General features: G+C 41.8%; 2 protein-coding genes across 2 annotated transcripts; one reads left to right on the forward strand and one right to left on the reverse strand.

Moving 5' to 3' along the window:
* Positions 1 to 3031: 3031 nt before the first annotated feature.
* LOC115726140 lies at positions 3032 to 8024 on the forward strand. The gene is made up of 7 exons (XM_030655881.2): positions 3032 to 3079; positions 3118 to 3213; positions 3413 to 3720; positions 4193 to 4376; positions 4931 to 5023; positions 5907 to 5994; positions 7322 to 8024. Exons 2-7 carry the CDS (start codon positions 3140 to 3142, stop codon positions 7610 to 7612), a joined length of 1038 nt encoding a protein of 345 aa, XP_030511741.1. The 5' UTR covers positions 3032 to 3079; positions 3118 to 3139; the 3' UTR covers positions 7613 to 8024.
* Positions 8025 to 8753: 729 nt separating this feature from the next.
* Positions 8754 to 12127, reverse strand: LOC115726121 (LRR receptor-like serine/threonine-protein kinase RGI3). The gene is made up of 2 exons (XM_030655843.2): positions 9297 to 12127; positions 8754 to 9208 (listed from the first exon to the last, which is right to left on the reverse strand). Exons 1-2 carry the CDS (start codon positions 12121 to 12123, stop codon positions 8754 to 8756), a joined length of 3282 nt encoding a protein of 1093 aa, XP_030511703.1. The 5' UTR covers positions 12124 to 12127.
* Between the last annotated feature and the right edge of the window lie 512 nt (positions 12128 to 12639).

Consider the following 12639-nt stretch of genomic DNA (forward strand, 5'->3'; position numbering starts at 1 on the left):
GGTCCAATTCCTTTTATCTCACCCGTCATCGATCCAATGCATCCATACAAACTTAGTAAACTATTAATGCAGATGCTCCTAATATCTATATGCAATTTAAATGATGATTTTTTTTTAGGGAGCGAGATCTGTCCCTAATTTTCTATGCTCAAAATTTAGGTGTCAACATTATGGAAACCAAAATTTGACTGTATGGGCGACCAAGTTTACGGAAATTCTAATTGCTCGACCTCGGCGACTATCCAAATATTCTAGACAATTGTCCTACGGGTAATTTGGAGGTCGATCCTCTTGAAACTTGTCCAGCGGGAAGTTTGAACGTCGAGGAGTTTTTAAGAAGACGAAGGTGCCGAAGAGAGAGACAAGAAGATTAAGAGTTTATAATTCCAAATTTCGAGAGAGTTTCATGCACTCTCATTTGTCTTGGGAGAGCTTTCATTGTGTAAACCTCAAGAAATGTTAATAGAGATATAATTTGTGCTTAGATGTGAGATAGTGAGATCTACCAGCTTGAGTATAAGTAGCACCATCTTCAAGAAAAAGTGCTTGAGTAGAAGACCAACTAATGTAATTTCTCATTGATTATTAGTGGAATCCATTCAATAGGCTGTTATCGTGGAAGAGTGGACGTAGGCTTACATCAAACCAAACCGCTATAAGCTATGTGGGCATCGTTCTCTATTATCTTGCTCATATTCATTTCTTGTATGATAGAAAAACAATAACTGCACTACTTGATATTACCATAAACCGATTATATCAACTCTTTGTTTTTCTTGGTTTCGTTGAAATTTAACTTGACTTCTTCAAATCCTGCAGTATTTAGTCAAGTTGTTTGAAATCACATACTCATCCCCTCTAGGTGATACCGTTAGCCTATATCAATATGCCACTATTTCATATCGTTGATGTTATTTGTACACATCATCGGGTTTATTAGAGTACATTTATACATGTATAGCCTCGATGGAAATTCGATACATGCATGGTGCTGGAAAAAGGCAATAGCGGGGTTAAAACATGATCTTCGGAGGGAATTTAGTCTTGGTATATGTTTGATCCGAGTTTGAATATATGAGGATTTATTCTGACAATGTAAAAACTTGAGAATAAAATTGAAAAAAAGAGAAGTAAAAGTGAGGCGTTGGCTGAGTTGGTGAGATCCCCGAGCATTAGACAGTTAAACCGATGAGGTCCCAAGTTCAAATATCTCCGGCCACATCTTGGGGGACTTAACCGGTGGCATTGGCGCTCATACCCCCATCATCTCGAGAAATAGTCCATTACATGTGGAAAATCTCGGTTCTAGCCAATGATTTAGGCAATTGATATCCACTTTCATGTTCCCCGATTCGAGAGAAATGCTGAATAGACATGATCATGAAATTGGCAAAAGTCGAAAATCTATGCACATTTTAGTTTTATATGGATGGGCCCGGACAGAAAAGTAGACCCGATCCAGGGACCCGGCTGCCCCTTCACTATCAAAAGGAAAGCCATCTGCCGTCCATCTATCCAATCCCAAAAAGGAGGAGAAGAGAAAGCTATGTTCCATTTCTAACTATGGCGCGTTTCATGTATTTCGAGAATTAAATTTTTTGAACTTTCACTCATTTGATTCTCCGAAAATGACTTCATCAACATAAAATATTTTTCGGTCAACGTAAAATTCATGTATAAAATTAGAAAAGTGAATTCCTAAATCTAAAGAGATGAAAACGCTTTTCGAAATTGCTCATCTCGAAATTTTTAATATTTTATTTTAGTTGACATTTTATTCTTCTTCTTTTCTCTTTTTTTCTTTTCTTCCTTCTTGCTCCATCGGTCATTGGGACCCGATGACGGTCGGTGATCGGACACACGAGGTCGAGCCTCATCATATCCGGCGAGGTCATCGACCGTCATCGAGGCTTGGCAACTAGCGGAGCAAGAAGGAAAAGAAACTAGAGAAAACAAAATAAAAACAATTTAAAAATTCAAGTTTTCTTTTGGCTTGAGATAAAATCATGAGATTGAAATCATTTTCTAAATGAGATCCAAATATCGAGAAACGTTTTTCATCAGATATCACCAAATAAAGGAAAATTAACCATTTTCCTGAAAAATGATTTCTCAAAAAGTATATCTCTTTATCATGAAACTTTTCCCCAAAGCAAACGCACTCTAAGACTCCTTTTATTTCATAGAAAATTAATAATTCAGAAAATATTTTTCTGAAACGATTACTTGTATAGCTTAGAATGAGTAGTCAATGAAAATATTTTCATTATCGACAACAATTTATGTCTATTTTCGTGTTCATTTTTGTAAGTGATACAAGTTATAGTTAAAAAAAAAAAATTCTTCGGATCATTCATTTTTCGTGAAACAAACGGAGCCTAAATTATTTATGATTTGCTAGAGTGGGTTGGTCCAATCGGTAAGGTTCTAACTCACCGCATACCATGCCCGGATTCGAATCACGATCCATTGTAAAACCTTCTAGATTGTGGTATGCCCTGACCTTAGCATAGGGTAACCTCCCCTCCTCCCAAACTTTTTCATAAACAAAAAATGATTTTCGCATAATTTGTACTTCTGGCCATATACTTTCATCCTTCTTAACAAAATCAATGTACTTTTAAGTTATCTAATCAAATCTTTATGCTCTCACGATTTCTAACTAGGTCCCCAATATCTCATCCGACTAAGTTTAGCCGCCGTGCACATCAAACGCTTTCCAACTGCGATGCCAATGAAATTAACGGATGCCAACCGGGCAGTATAAAAAAATTTATTGGATGCGGAAAACGTCGAAGCATGATTTGGATTACGATTAGCTGGTTAGTGAAATTTTATTTACATCACACTAAATCTAACCGAATTCATCGTCGGAAGTATTTCATAAGAAAAATTGTGAAAATAAAATGACTTAATCAGACAAATAAAAATTACGCAAAAAAAGCGGAAAAGTACCCATAAATAGTGGAATTTCCATTATTCTTTTACTGGAAATATTTAAACGAGGGCCTGAAGACTGCACTGCAGCGGCGCTGGCAGGAGTCTCTTAACGGAAGCGAAGCCCCTGTAATCTTCGAACTGGTTCTCCCCCCCGTCCCTCTCTTTGGGCCTGATTGATTCCTCTGCAACTTGGACGAAAATGGCGGTTTTACCCGGAAATCTCTCCCTCAAGATGGCACTTCAGCTTCAGAGCAGAGTCTTCTCCATCCCATGGTGAGTGACTTGTCCTTAATCTAATCGAATTTCAGAGGATTTTGTTCTAGAGCAGCTTCAACGACAATTACCCTAGCTCCGTGCTTTACGTAAGAGAATTTGATTTGATTATTGGCATTTCGGCAAATCCTAATGTTGGATGTTGAGGGGTTTTTTTTCTTTTTTTTTTTTTTTTTTTGGGTCGCTTTTGGGCTTCTAGGGTTAAGAAGAGTGGTGCAATCCAGTGTTTAGGAAGGAGGGACCTCGGTTCTTCTGTTCCTATCAGGTACGTTCCCAAAGTACCTTCGAAAAGGAACAAGGTTAACAAGCACGAGAAACCTGATACTCCACCAGCCAAGAGTTCAGGTGTAAGGGAAGCTCAGAGCATGTCAAATGCTGATGCGATGAGGTCTCGGGTTTATCGTGGAGGTAAAGGAGAAGTGATTGCAAATGGTTCAGTGTTTGCGGAGATTCGGAGCCCTGTGGACGAGCGGATGCCAATCACCGACATTATTGATGTTACACCCGGTAGGAATGGATCAGATTATATTTTGATGCGATGTTGAGGTTGTGAGATTGCGCTTAATATGCGGTTTTCTCGAGGATAGTGTAATGGGCATGAAGGACTGTTTCTATCTTGGTATGATCCTCTCCATTTCTTCTGTTGATGAAAATTGGGATTTGAATTTGCAGGGATTAAAAATTGAATTGTAATATCCAGTCTATTTTTAGTTTTACTCGTCGTTGGTTTTCTGTATATTGCCTTTTTAGCTGCTCCATCTCTTGCTGCATGTCTTTGCCATGCTTGCATGAACTATGCCTGCAATGCACATATGTGTGAACTCAGTGCATCTGTGCTTGTTTTCTAAGGTGTGTCGGTGTATGATTTTTCAAGATGATTAGGTCCATTGTTACAATGAGCATTGGCTTTCGAGTTACATCAGTACTCTGTTTTCTTATCAAGTTTTAGTGGATGTAATGTCGCGGTACTTGATTGCAGGGTTGGGGAAAGAAACCATTGAGGATGCCATTGAGATCAATGGCGACTTTATTGAAGGAATTGAAGAAGATGCTGACGAGATTGAAATTCATCGAGGGGATAACAGTAGCGTTGGCAGTGTGCCAAGAGGTGGCAAATCTAGAAAAGATGCCGAAAATTTGGCCTTTCAATTGCTGGCTACCAGGTCTTGATTGAATCTTATGTTACTTATGAATATATTTGTACCTTCAGATCATTGTACATTCCAGTCTTAGTTATTGCAATAGTGGTAAGTTGGAAGCTAACTATTAGGCTGGCTAGGCTGTAGGCCCAGTTGTTAATTTCCAGGCCAATGAACTAAAGAGATGAGACAGGAAATCAGATAAATCCATGTTGGCTACCCAAAGCGTTGCTACCAAATCGTTGATTTCCCCCCGTAAATAAGATGATGGAAGAGTGGTTTCAATAGATATTACTTTCCCCCCACTCCAACTTGATGTCCGAGGTTCAAATCCATGAACTCTCCCTGTTTGGAGAAGGCAGATTCCGCTAAGGCAACTGGCTCTTGGCTTTTGTAAGATCGTGAGAATGCCTGAATATGATTAACTTCATTTAGCACTTCGCTGCCGCTGACTTTGCCAACTTGTGAAAAAATTGACCAAACGAAGAAAAGAAGAATTCTTTAGCTAACATATAAGCTAGTGGCAATGACAGAAAAAATTTGGAGGTTTTAGTTTTAATGCCAGGATCTTGCTACAGGGCATATACAGCAGTGGCACTGACAAAGAAATTGCAAGGGAAGAGATTTCCTCCTGCTATTGTTGAAGGTGTGGTGAATGATTTCAAGAGCAGGTTAGTAAATGAAAAGCAAGAAGAGCATCCCCATTGAGGCACTGGCGACATTTTGTTTTCTATAAGTACATTTTTTTTTGTCCTTTTCTTTTTTGTTTTGGAGCCTAGTTTTTAATCTTTTTTTTTTTTTGGGGGGGTGGTGGTGGGGGGGATGGGACACTATGTTGTAAGGTAGTTCTGGTATCATACATGAACATGCGCTGTCAATAATTTATTTCCATTTTGAGATTATTAGAATCATAGGGATTATTATCAAATGCAGGAACAAAGTCTAAAAGAACAAAGATGCCTCTGCTTCAATTTGTTTTCCAAACAAGACCTTTATTGTCTGATTAGGTCTCCTGTCAAGTTGCACTAGTTTAGAAATTCTAGAAGTTGATTGATTGCGGGGAGATGCATCTATGCTTCTCTGCCAGCAAAAAAACTGAAGCATTCAGTGTTAGCTACTGCATTCCCACTAATGATAATTTTGTGTCGCATTTCCGTTTTTTGGTAAATCTGTGGTTCCTTCGTGGTAAGTGTCATTCGAAAACAAGCATCAATGTCCTTTTTATCGATAAGCGTTTATTGATGATATGAAATGTTTTAATCCTCACAGTGAAAGCCTGGAATGATTTGTCAGTCAGTAGTTTATGTTGAACCGCATCACTAATGATATTTCTTCCTTGGAGGACAGAGCAGCCAATTTTGAGCATTTTACTACGGTCCTTAGATGTATCGCAATAGCTGACATAAAGCTATATCAGTTTTGCATAAGCAAATAATTTTATATTAGATGAAGAACCATACTTTTGCTTCCCATTATATTCATATACATTTACAGTCGAGTGAGATCTGCATTTAACATGGTTTGGCATTTCTTTTGCCCTTCAATCTATTCCAGAGGGTTCATCAATGATGGTCTTTATGCTGAGACGTATTCACGATCTAGATGGTCTTCGTCCTGCTGGGGTCCTAGGAGAATAAAGCAAGTATGTAGATTGCGGGCATCTTTCAATTGTTCTTTTCTTTGTGTAGTTTTGATTGCAGGATTATGAGTCAAACTCTTTAAATGATGCTGTTTGTGCCAATATTTCCTATTTTCACTTTCTTTCCTATTTTCCTTTTATATTATTTTGCAGCTTTTACCATCCTGATTTTTTTGTTGGTTTGCCCTTGATTTTTTTGTTGATGCTAGCCTTTTGGAGTACAATAAATTTGAGGTGAAATGGCACTAGCGGTCCCTCTAACCTTTGCCTGAAATTCCAAATAGTCCTACTTTTTGGAGTTTCATAACCGTCTTTTTCTTTTTATAATGTTCCACCCTTACTCCTTCCGTTATACTTCTGCTATTGCCTATCAATTTTTGCTGATGTGAACCATCGAATTGTTGTGTTATAATATGCTCAATTTTTATGTGCCACTAAAAAATTACAAATTAAACAAAACCCTAACCTAAAATCATCCACATCCAACCCTCTGCACCTTCTGCAGCCAACCTTCCCCACCCTAGCCATTGCCTCTGCAGCTTGGACCACCTTGCTGATGTTGATGGCGTCGCTCGTTGCTGTTCTGCTATGATCTGGTGGTCATGATTGCGAGCTCGAGCTCAAGCGACCACGGATGCCGCTAGCTCGAGCTTGAGCAGCCATAGATGCCTTGAGCTCAACTCAAGCTCGAGCTCGCGGCAATGGACACCGCGAGCTCGAGCAGATCGTGGTCATGGATTCCACGATTTCAAGTAGCAAGTGGCCATGGATGCCATGAGTTCGAGCTGAAGCAGATTGTAGCCCTGGATGCCACGAGCTTGAACGAGCAACGGCCATGGGTGGCGCTAGCTCGAGCTTGAGCCGCCATCGATGCAGCGATATCGAGCTCAAGCCAGAGAGAGGGAGGGAGGGAGGGAGGGAGGGGGGATTTGTTTCTTTTAAAAGAATTCCACATAAGTGAGGGACTGCTGTTGACTCTGCCGTGAATGGCCATGAATGGCGTCAAGTCCAAATCAGCAAATTCCATCGAAGTCCACATCAGCAAATTCCGTAACTAGATCGACTCCACCATTGACTCCTTTTTAAAAATATAGGCATATTTTGAACCAAAATAGTAGAAAGACGGTTTTAAGTTTCGGGAGGGACTGCTGGTGTCATTTCGCCTATATTTACCATCCACGAGTTGTTGCTTTTAGCAAATTTATGTTTAGAAGATCTGCATATATATGCAGGAGCTTCATTAGTTTTTTACTCGTTATGTATTGAGAAAGCCAGCGAAATATACGCGTTACCATGCTGAAATGTTGATGCATTGTTATTTCTGATACAGGAACTGTTCAAGAAGGGAGTCAGCAAATCTGATGCTGAGAAAGCCGTAAAACTGGTTTTTGAGGAGTGTGATTCTAGCTTTGAGCAAGAGTCAAGTCTCGGTCTGTCAAAGGTGGCACTAGATCACTTATTTTCTGAGGCCTCAAAGCAGTGGCTCCGAAGTCAGGGTGTGCCCGTTGATACACAGAAATCAAGGATTGTCAGGTGGCTTCAGTACCGTGGGTTCAACTGGGGTGTTATAAGCGTCATCCTAAGAAAATTAGAATCCCAGGCGTCTTTGGAGAAGAAATAAAATCTACCTTCTGATGCAAATCTTCCTAGAAGGATCAGCATCTGTTTTGGTGGACATTGATTTCGCGATAGTACTTAAATTTCGGAGGGCACAATGCAATTCACAGAGCCAACAGGACTATGAAAGGAGTGACTCAAGCTGTTCATTCTTCCAATGTTGCATCACAGAGCCAAGGCTTCCTCTTGTTTCAGTAAATAACATGACCGTGCAAGCCTTGTTACAGACGCAAGTGATACAGTCCACTTGGGAAGTTGAAGGTGATGTTACTGTGACAAACAATATCTGAGTTAGTTGGTTTTTTCTCTCCTCATTTTATGTTATGTATTTTAGTTCATCGATGTGCGGTCGTTGAAATCACTATAATTTTGTTTATCTTAGACAGTTGACAATGGCTACACAAGATCCTTCTCCAGTGAGCATTGCCTTCTAGTCTTTTTTCTTCTCAGGAAAATTATGCCCGTGTAAATTTGCGACATTTCAGATATCTCTGTATGAAACATGATTCAGCGAACTTGTCGTGGGATGGATTATCTAAAGAAGTACGGAAAATTCAATGATCTTAGCCAGCCTAAATTTTGCTCATTTATTTCTTCCAAAGTTAGTTTACTAGTCTAATTCCTCTGGGAACATGTGATGAAATTTGGAGTGTACCGGTCCTGTAAGTTAGTATTGACAAGTTTTCAGGACCTTCGGCCATGAAAAGTCTGTCTTTTGTGCAGCACATGGACATGTGATTTAAGAAACTTAGGACCATATGAGCAAGGCCGAAATGTCTGCAGAGAGAGAGAGAGAGAGAGAGAGAGAGAGAGAGAGAGAGAGAGTGTATTTTCCATTGATTACTAGTTGTGTGATCCAAGAACACCAATCATAAACTCAAGTACACTAAGACAAGTCAACCCTAGAGATAGCTCTACTTTATTACAAAACCTTAGAAGTTCCTTTACATTCACTGATTGATGATCCTTAATATGCTGCCTGGAATGTAAAACTACACAATATGATGACACTTAAACCTACAGTAGCACGTGGCGGCTTCTAACGATAATCGAATCACGAAAATACAGCAGCCGTACATATTCTCCCACAAGACTCTGCCTGTGATCCGGGGATTAGCAGATAATTGAATCCTGACGATTTCTTGTTACACTGAATCATCAGAGAAAGCGAATGAGCAGTTTGAAGATTCTTGGGAGACAACATGCCTCAAAGGAGGCGACGAGCCAGCGACTGATAGACCTCCTTTTGTCACATCGGATCCTGGCCGTACGGACTCTGCATGTCGAATAGCCTTCAGCAAAGTAACGACATCCTTCATCAACAGACGATCAGTGGTCTTGGTATTTACACACATTAAACATATAGACAGTGCCTGCAGCATTTCGTGCGAAACCAGGTCAGGCCGTCCTCTAAGCTTCGGATCAAGAACGTCCACTGGGTCTCCCTTTCTTGCTACGTGGTCTTGGACCCATTGCACCAAATGAGCTCCTCCAGGGAAAGAAGGATCCAGTGGGTGCCTTCCAGTTAATACCTCGAGAAGAACCACGCCGAAGCTATATACATCGCTCTTTTCCGTAATCGGTTGCAGGGACGCATGCTCTATATCACCAAAAATAATATACATGAGTTCTACTTCAGTGGAAGTACTACAACTAAGCGACATTGAAACTGACATCAAGATATCTACCTGGAGCCATGTATCCGTAAGAACCAGCGAGGCGAGGTCTATAACCCTGTTTGGAGATATCATCACCATCACCCTCACCATTCAAAACTCGAGCCAATCCGAAATCAGCTAGGTAAGGTTCGTATCGAGGACCCAACAGAATGTTCATGGCTTTCACATCTCCATGAAGGATCGCCGGCACACAGCCGTGGTGCAAATACTCAAGTGCGTGTGCTATGCCTAACACTATATCATATCTAGTCTCCCACTCCGCTCCTCCCTTCCCTGCACCGTGGAGGAGGGAACTCAAGCTTCCATTCGGAAGGTAGTCATAAAACAGCAGTTTTATGTTCTGGCTCAATCCCCAGCCCAGAAGCCGAACGATGTTCTTGTGTCGAATAGAACCTAAAGTCTGAATCTCTGAACCAAATGCTCCTGATTGTTCTTGTGTCCACATTTTCTTCACTGCAAGTGTTTCTCCGTTAGGAATCGTCACTCTGTATACTACTCCAGAGCTCCCAGTGCCGATGACGGTGGATGTTGTTAGACTCTCGACAATGTCGTCAATGGAGAAATCGAGTTTTTGGTAGAGAGTCATCTCCCAAGTTTCATCTCCCGGGGGTCTGTTAGTGTGAGCATGGATGAGCACGTAGATTCCTAGCAGAAGCAGCACAGCAATAGTACTTGCAAGGATTAACATCACTAACTTTGCAGCAGATCTCGCATCTTTTGCAGATTCGATGTGGCCATCTGTGTTTGCAGGCTTGCCAGTGATGTAGAGACCTTTATTACCAGCAAGATCACTAAAGGGAAGATTTCTGAAAAATGGGGTGTCGGGTAATTCACCGGAGAAATCGTTGAAAGAAATGTTGAGTGAAACCAGATTTTGGAGGCTCACCAGGGCGTCCAGGTCGCCCTGTAGCTTGTTATGTGAGAGGTCAAGGACTGCTAGCTTAGTAAGACTGGAAAACTGGGACGGAATCTCGCCAGAGAACTGATTGCAGCTAAGATTCAGAGAAATTTCCAGCGACGGAATTAAGCCCAGCTCTTTCGGGATGTCATCCGAGAAGCTGTTGCTTCCAAGATCAAGCATTTGAAGCTTACTGCAGGACAGAATCTCCGCTGGAATTCTGCCGGAGAGTTGATTCTTTCGGAGATTGAGTTTCGTTAATTCGGTCAGCGATCCGATCCCTTGAGTCAGCAGACCACTTAGCTGATTGTCAGAGACGTCCACAAACCTTAGGCTCCTTGGTAACGTATCTGGCACGGTACCTGTGAGCCCATTTGTATGGAGATCGATGAACTCGAGATTTCCACATCCCGAAATCGACGAAGGGATTCCTCCTGTAAGTTGGTTGTTGCTCAGATCAAGGAAATTCAAGCTCTTTAGTTTTCCAATTTCCACGGGTATGGGGCCCGCGAACCTGTTGCCCTTCAGCCGCAGGCGATACAAAGCTGTGCAATTTCCGATATCAGGTGGTATGAAACCCGATAAGTGGTTGGAGATCAGCAGCAGCTTGGAAAGATTCCTTAGTCCGAATATCTGTTTCGGTATCGGACCGGATAGATTGTTGTAAGAAAGATCGAGAGCCTGAAGACCTTGGCAGTCGGAGAGGCTATCTGGAATGATGCCAGCGAGCTTGTTCTGCCACGCATAAAGAAGATTCAAGCTCCTCAAATTGCTGATAAGCAGTGGAATGCTGCCCGAGAGGTCATTGTTATCGATCTCCAGATGAGTCAGTGCGGTACAGTTCATCATTTCGGATGGTATGGTGCCGGATAACTGGTTGACGCTCAGCTGCAATTCTTGAAGCTTTAGAAGGTTTCCGAAACTACTGGGGATACTTCCAATTAAAAGATTCTCGGACAAATCCATAACCATGATCTCCATGCAGCTTCCAAGCTCGTAAGGGATTGCACCAGCTATGCTATTCTGCCACACAAGCAGGCTCTGGAGCTTTCGTAGCTGCCCAATTTGCCACGGGATTGGACCTGAGAGCAAGTTTTGATACAGGTACAGGTTCTGCAGCTGGCTGCAGTTCCCTATCTCTTCAGGAATGGGGCCGGACAATAAAGCCGTGTATATGGCTAGAGTTTGAAGCCTTCGCAAGGACCCAATTGATTTAGGAACACTTCCGGAAAGGCTGGTTTCGGCAAATCCTAGCATGACCAAGTGGGTGCAGTTCCCAATCTCCACAGGCAGCTCGCCTCGGAGATTCTTATTCCCTCCTGCCCGAAAGACTTCTAACTTGCTCAGCGCTCCTATGCTTCTTGGTATTTCGCTACTAAGTTGATTGTCATAGAGCATCAGATAGGTGAGACTTGAAAGGTTCCCAATCGCATCAGGTATTTTGCCTTCGAGCAAGTTGGCGTTGAGAGATAGAGTTTGGAGCTTGCTCAGCCAGCATATTTCTTCCGGTATTTCACCCGAGAGGGAATTGTCGCTGAGGTCAATGAGGCTGAGCTCCTGATATTCGCCAAACTCTTTTGGAATTGTCCCTGTAAGGTTCGTCGACGAGAGGACGAGGCTCTTCAAGGACTTGAGAGATTGGAAATTGAAAGGCAATGAGCCTTGCAGATCCACTGATCTCAAGCTCACTTCGATAACCTCGCCATTCAAGTTGCAACGTATTCCCAACCATTTGCAAGGTGTCGGGTCTACGGGATTCCATGATCTTAATGCATCTGCAGAGCTGTTCAGGCTTTTCTTCCATGTTAAAAGAGCCTGACCTTGAATGTCGATACATTGGCAGTATGAGAAAAGGTGGCAGTTTATCGACAGAAGTAAGGCGAAAGTGAAGGAGAAGATATTCGGAAAGAGCAGGAGATTCCTTAGAGTTGCAGGCATTGTTGAGGAAGAAGAACAGTCGATCTGTGTTGGGATTGTTGAGGGCGAAACCCCATGTTTTGTTTATAGAAGAAAGCCAGAGGATCTGGATCGGGAGCGCCTTCTTTTTCCGAATATAATACTAGACAGTGAAATTGTTTATTCTGGAGATGGTGATGAACATGCGTTGCTTGCCCTTCTTTAAATCTGCCTCTCTTTTGTTTTTCTATGAATGGGAAGGAATCAGAAGAAGGTTAATGGAATTACTGTCCCCTATAATTTCTCACCACTGCTGATTTGTATATGTCCGAGGAGCTTTCCCTGAGAGAGCAACTTCGAAACTGCTCACTCATTATGCCCTGCTTCATTGTATAATCATCTGTGATTCCTAAACATGCTGAGTAGCTTTCAGGCAAGCAACTTCGATACTGCTTGCTTATTACGCCTTGTTTCCTCGGTTGATCGTCTCATTTCGCCTCACTATGTCTACCTATGGTGTTAGTCATTCCTTTAAGTCTCTTTGCCTCCAAAGAGCGT

This window comes from Rhodamnia argentea, chromosome 2 (assembly GCF_020921035.1).
Source record: "Rhodamnia argentea isolate NSW1041297 chromosome 2, ASM2092103v1, whole genome shotgun sequence".
Taxonomy (NCBI): domain Eukaryota; kingdom Viridiplantae; phylum Streptophyta; class Magnoliopsida; order Myrtales; family Myrtaceae; genus Rhodamnia; species Rhodamnia argentea.

Bases quoted from the DNA above. Each gene is read 5' to 3' on its own strand.
- LOC115726140 (XM_030655881.2), top strand. From the start codon at position 3,140: ATGGCGGTTTTACCCGGAAATCTCTCCCTCAAGATGGCACTTCAGCTT. The intron at 3,721-4,192 runs GTAGGAATGGAT...ACTTGATTGCAG, and splicing joins CATTATTGATGTTACACCCG to GGTTGGGGAAAGAAACCATT. The intron at 5,024-5,906 runs GTTAGTAAATGA...AATCTATTCCAG, and splicing joins GTGAATGATTTCAAGAGCAG to AGGGTTCATCAATGATGGTC.
- LOC115726121 (XM_030655843.2), bottom strand. From the start codon at position 12,123: ATGCCTGCAACTCTAAGGAATCTCCTGCTCTTTCCGAATATCTTCTCC. The intron at 9,209-9,296 runs GTAGATATCTTG...TTGGTGATATAG, and splicing joins TTACGGATACATGGCTCCAG to AGCATGCGTCCCTGCAACCG.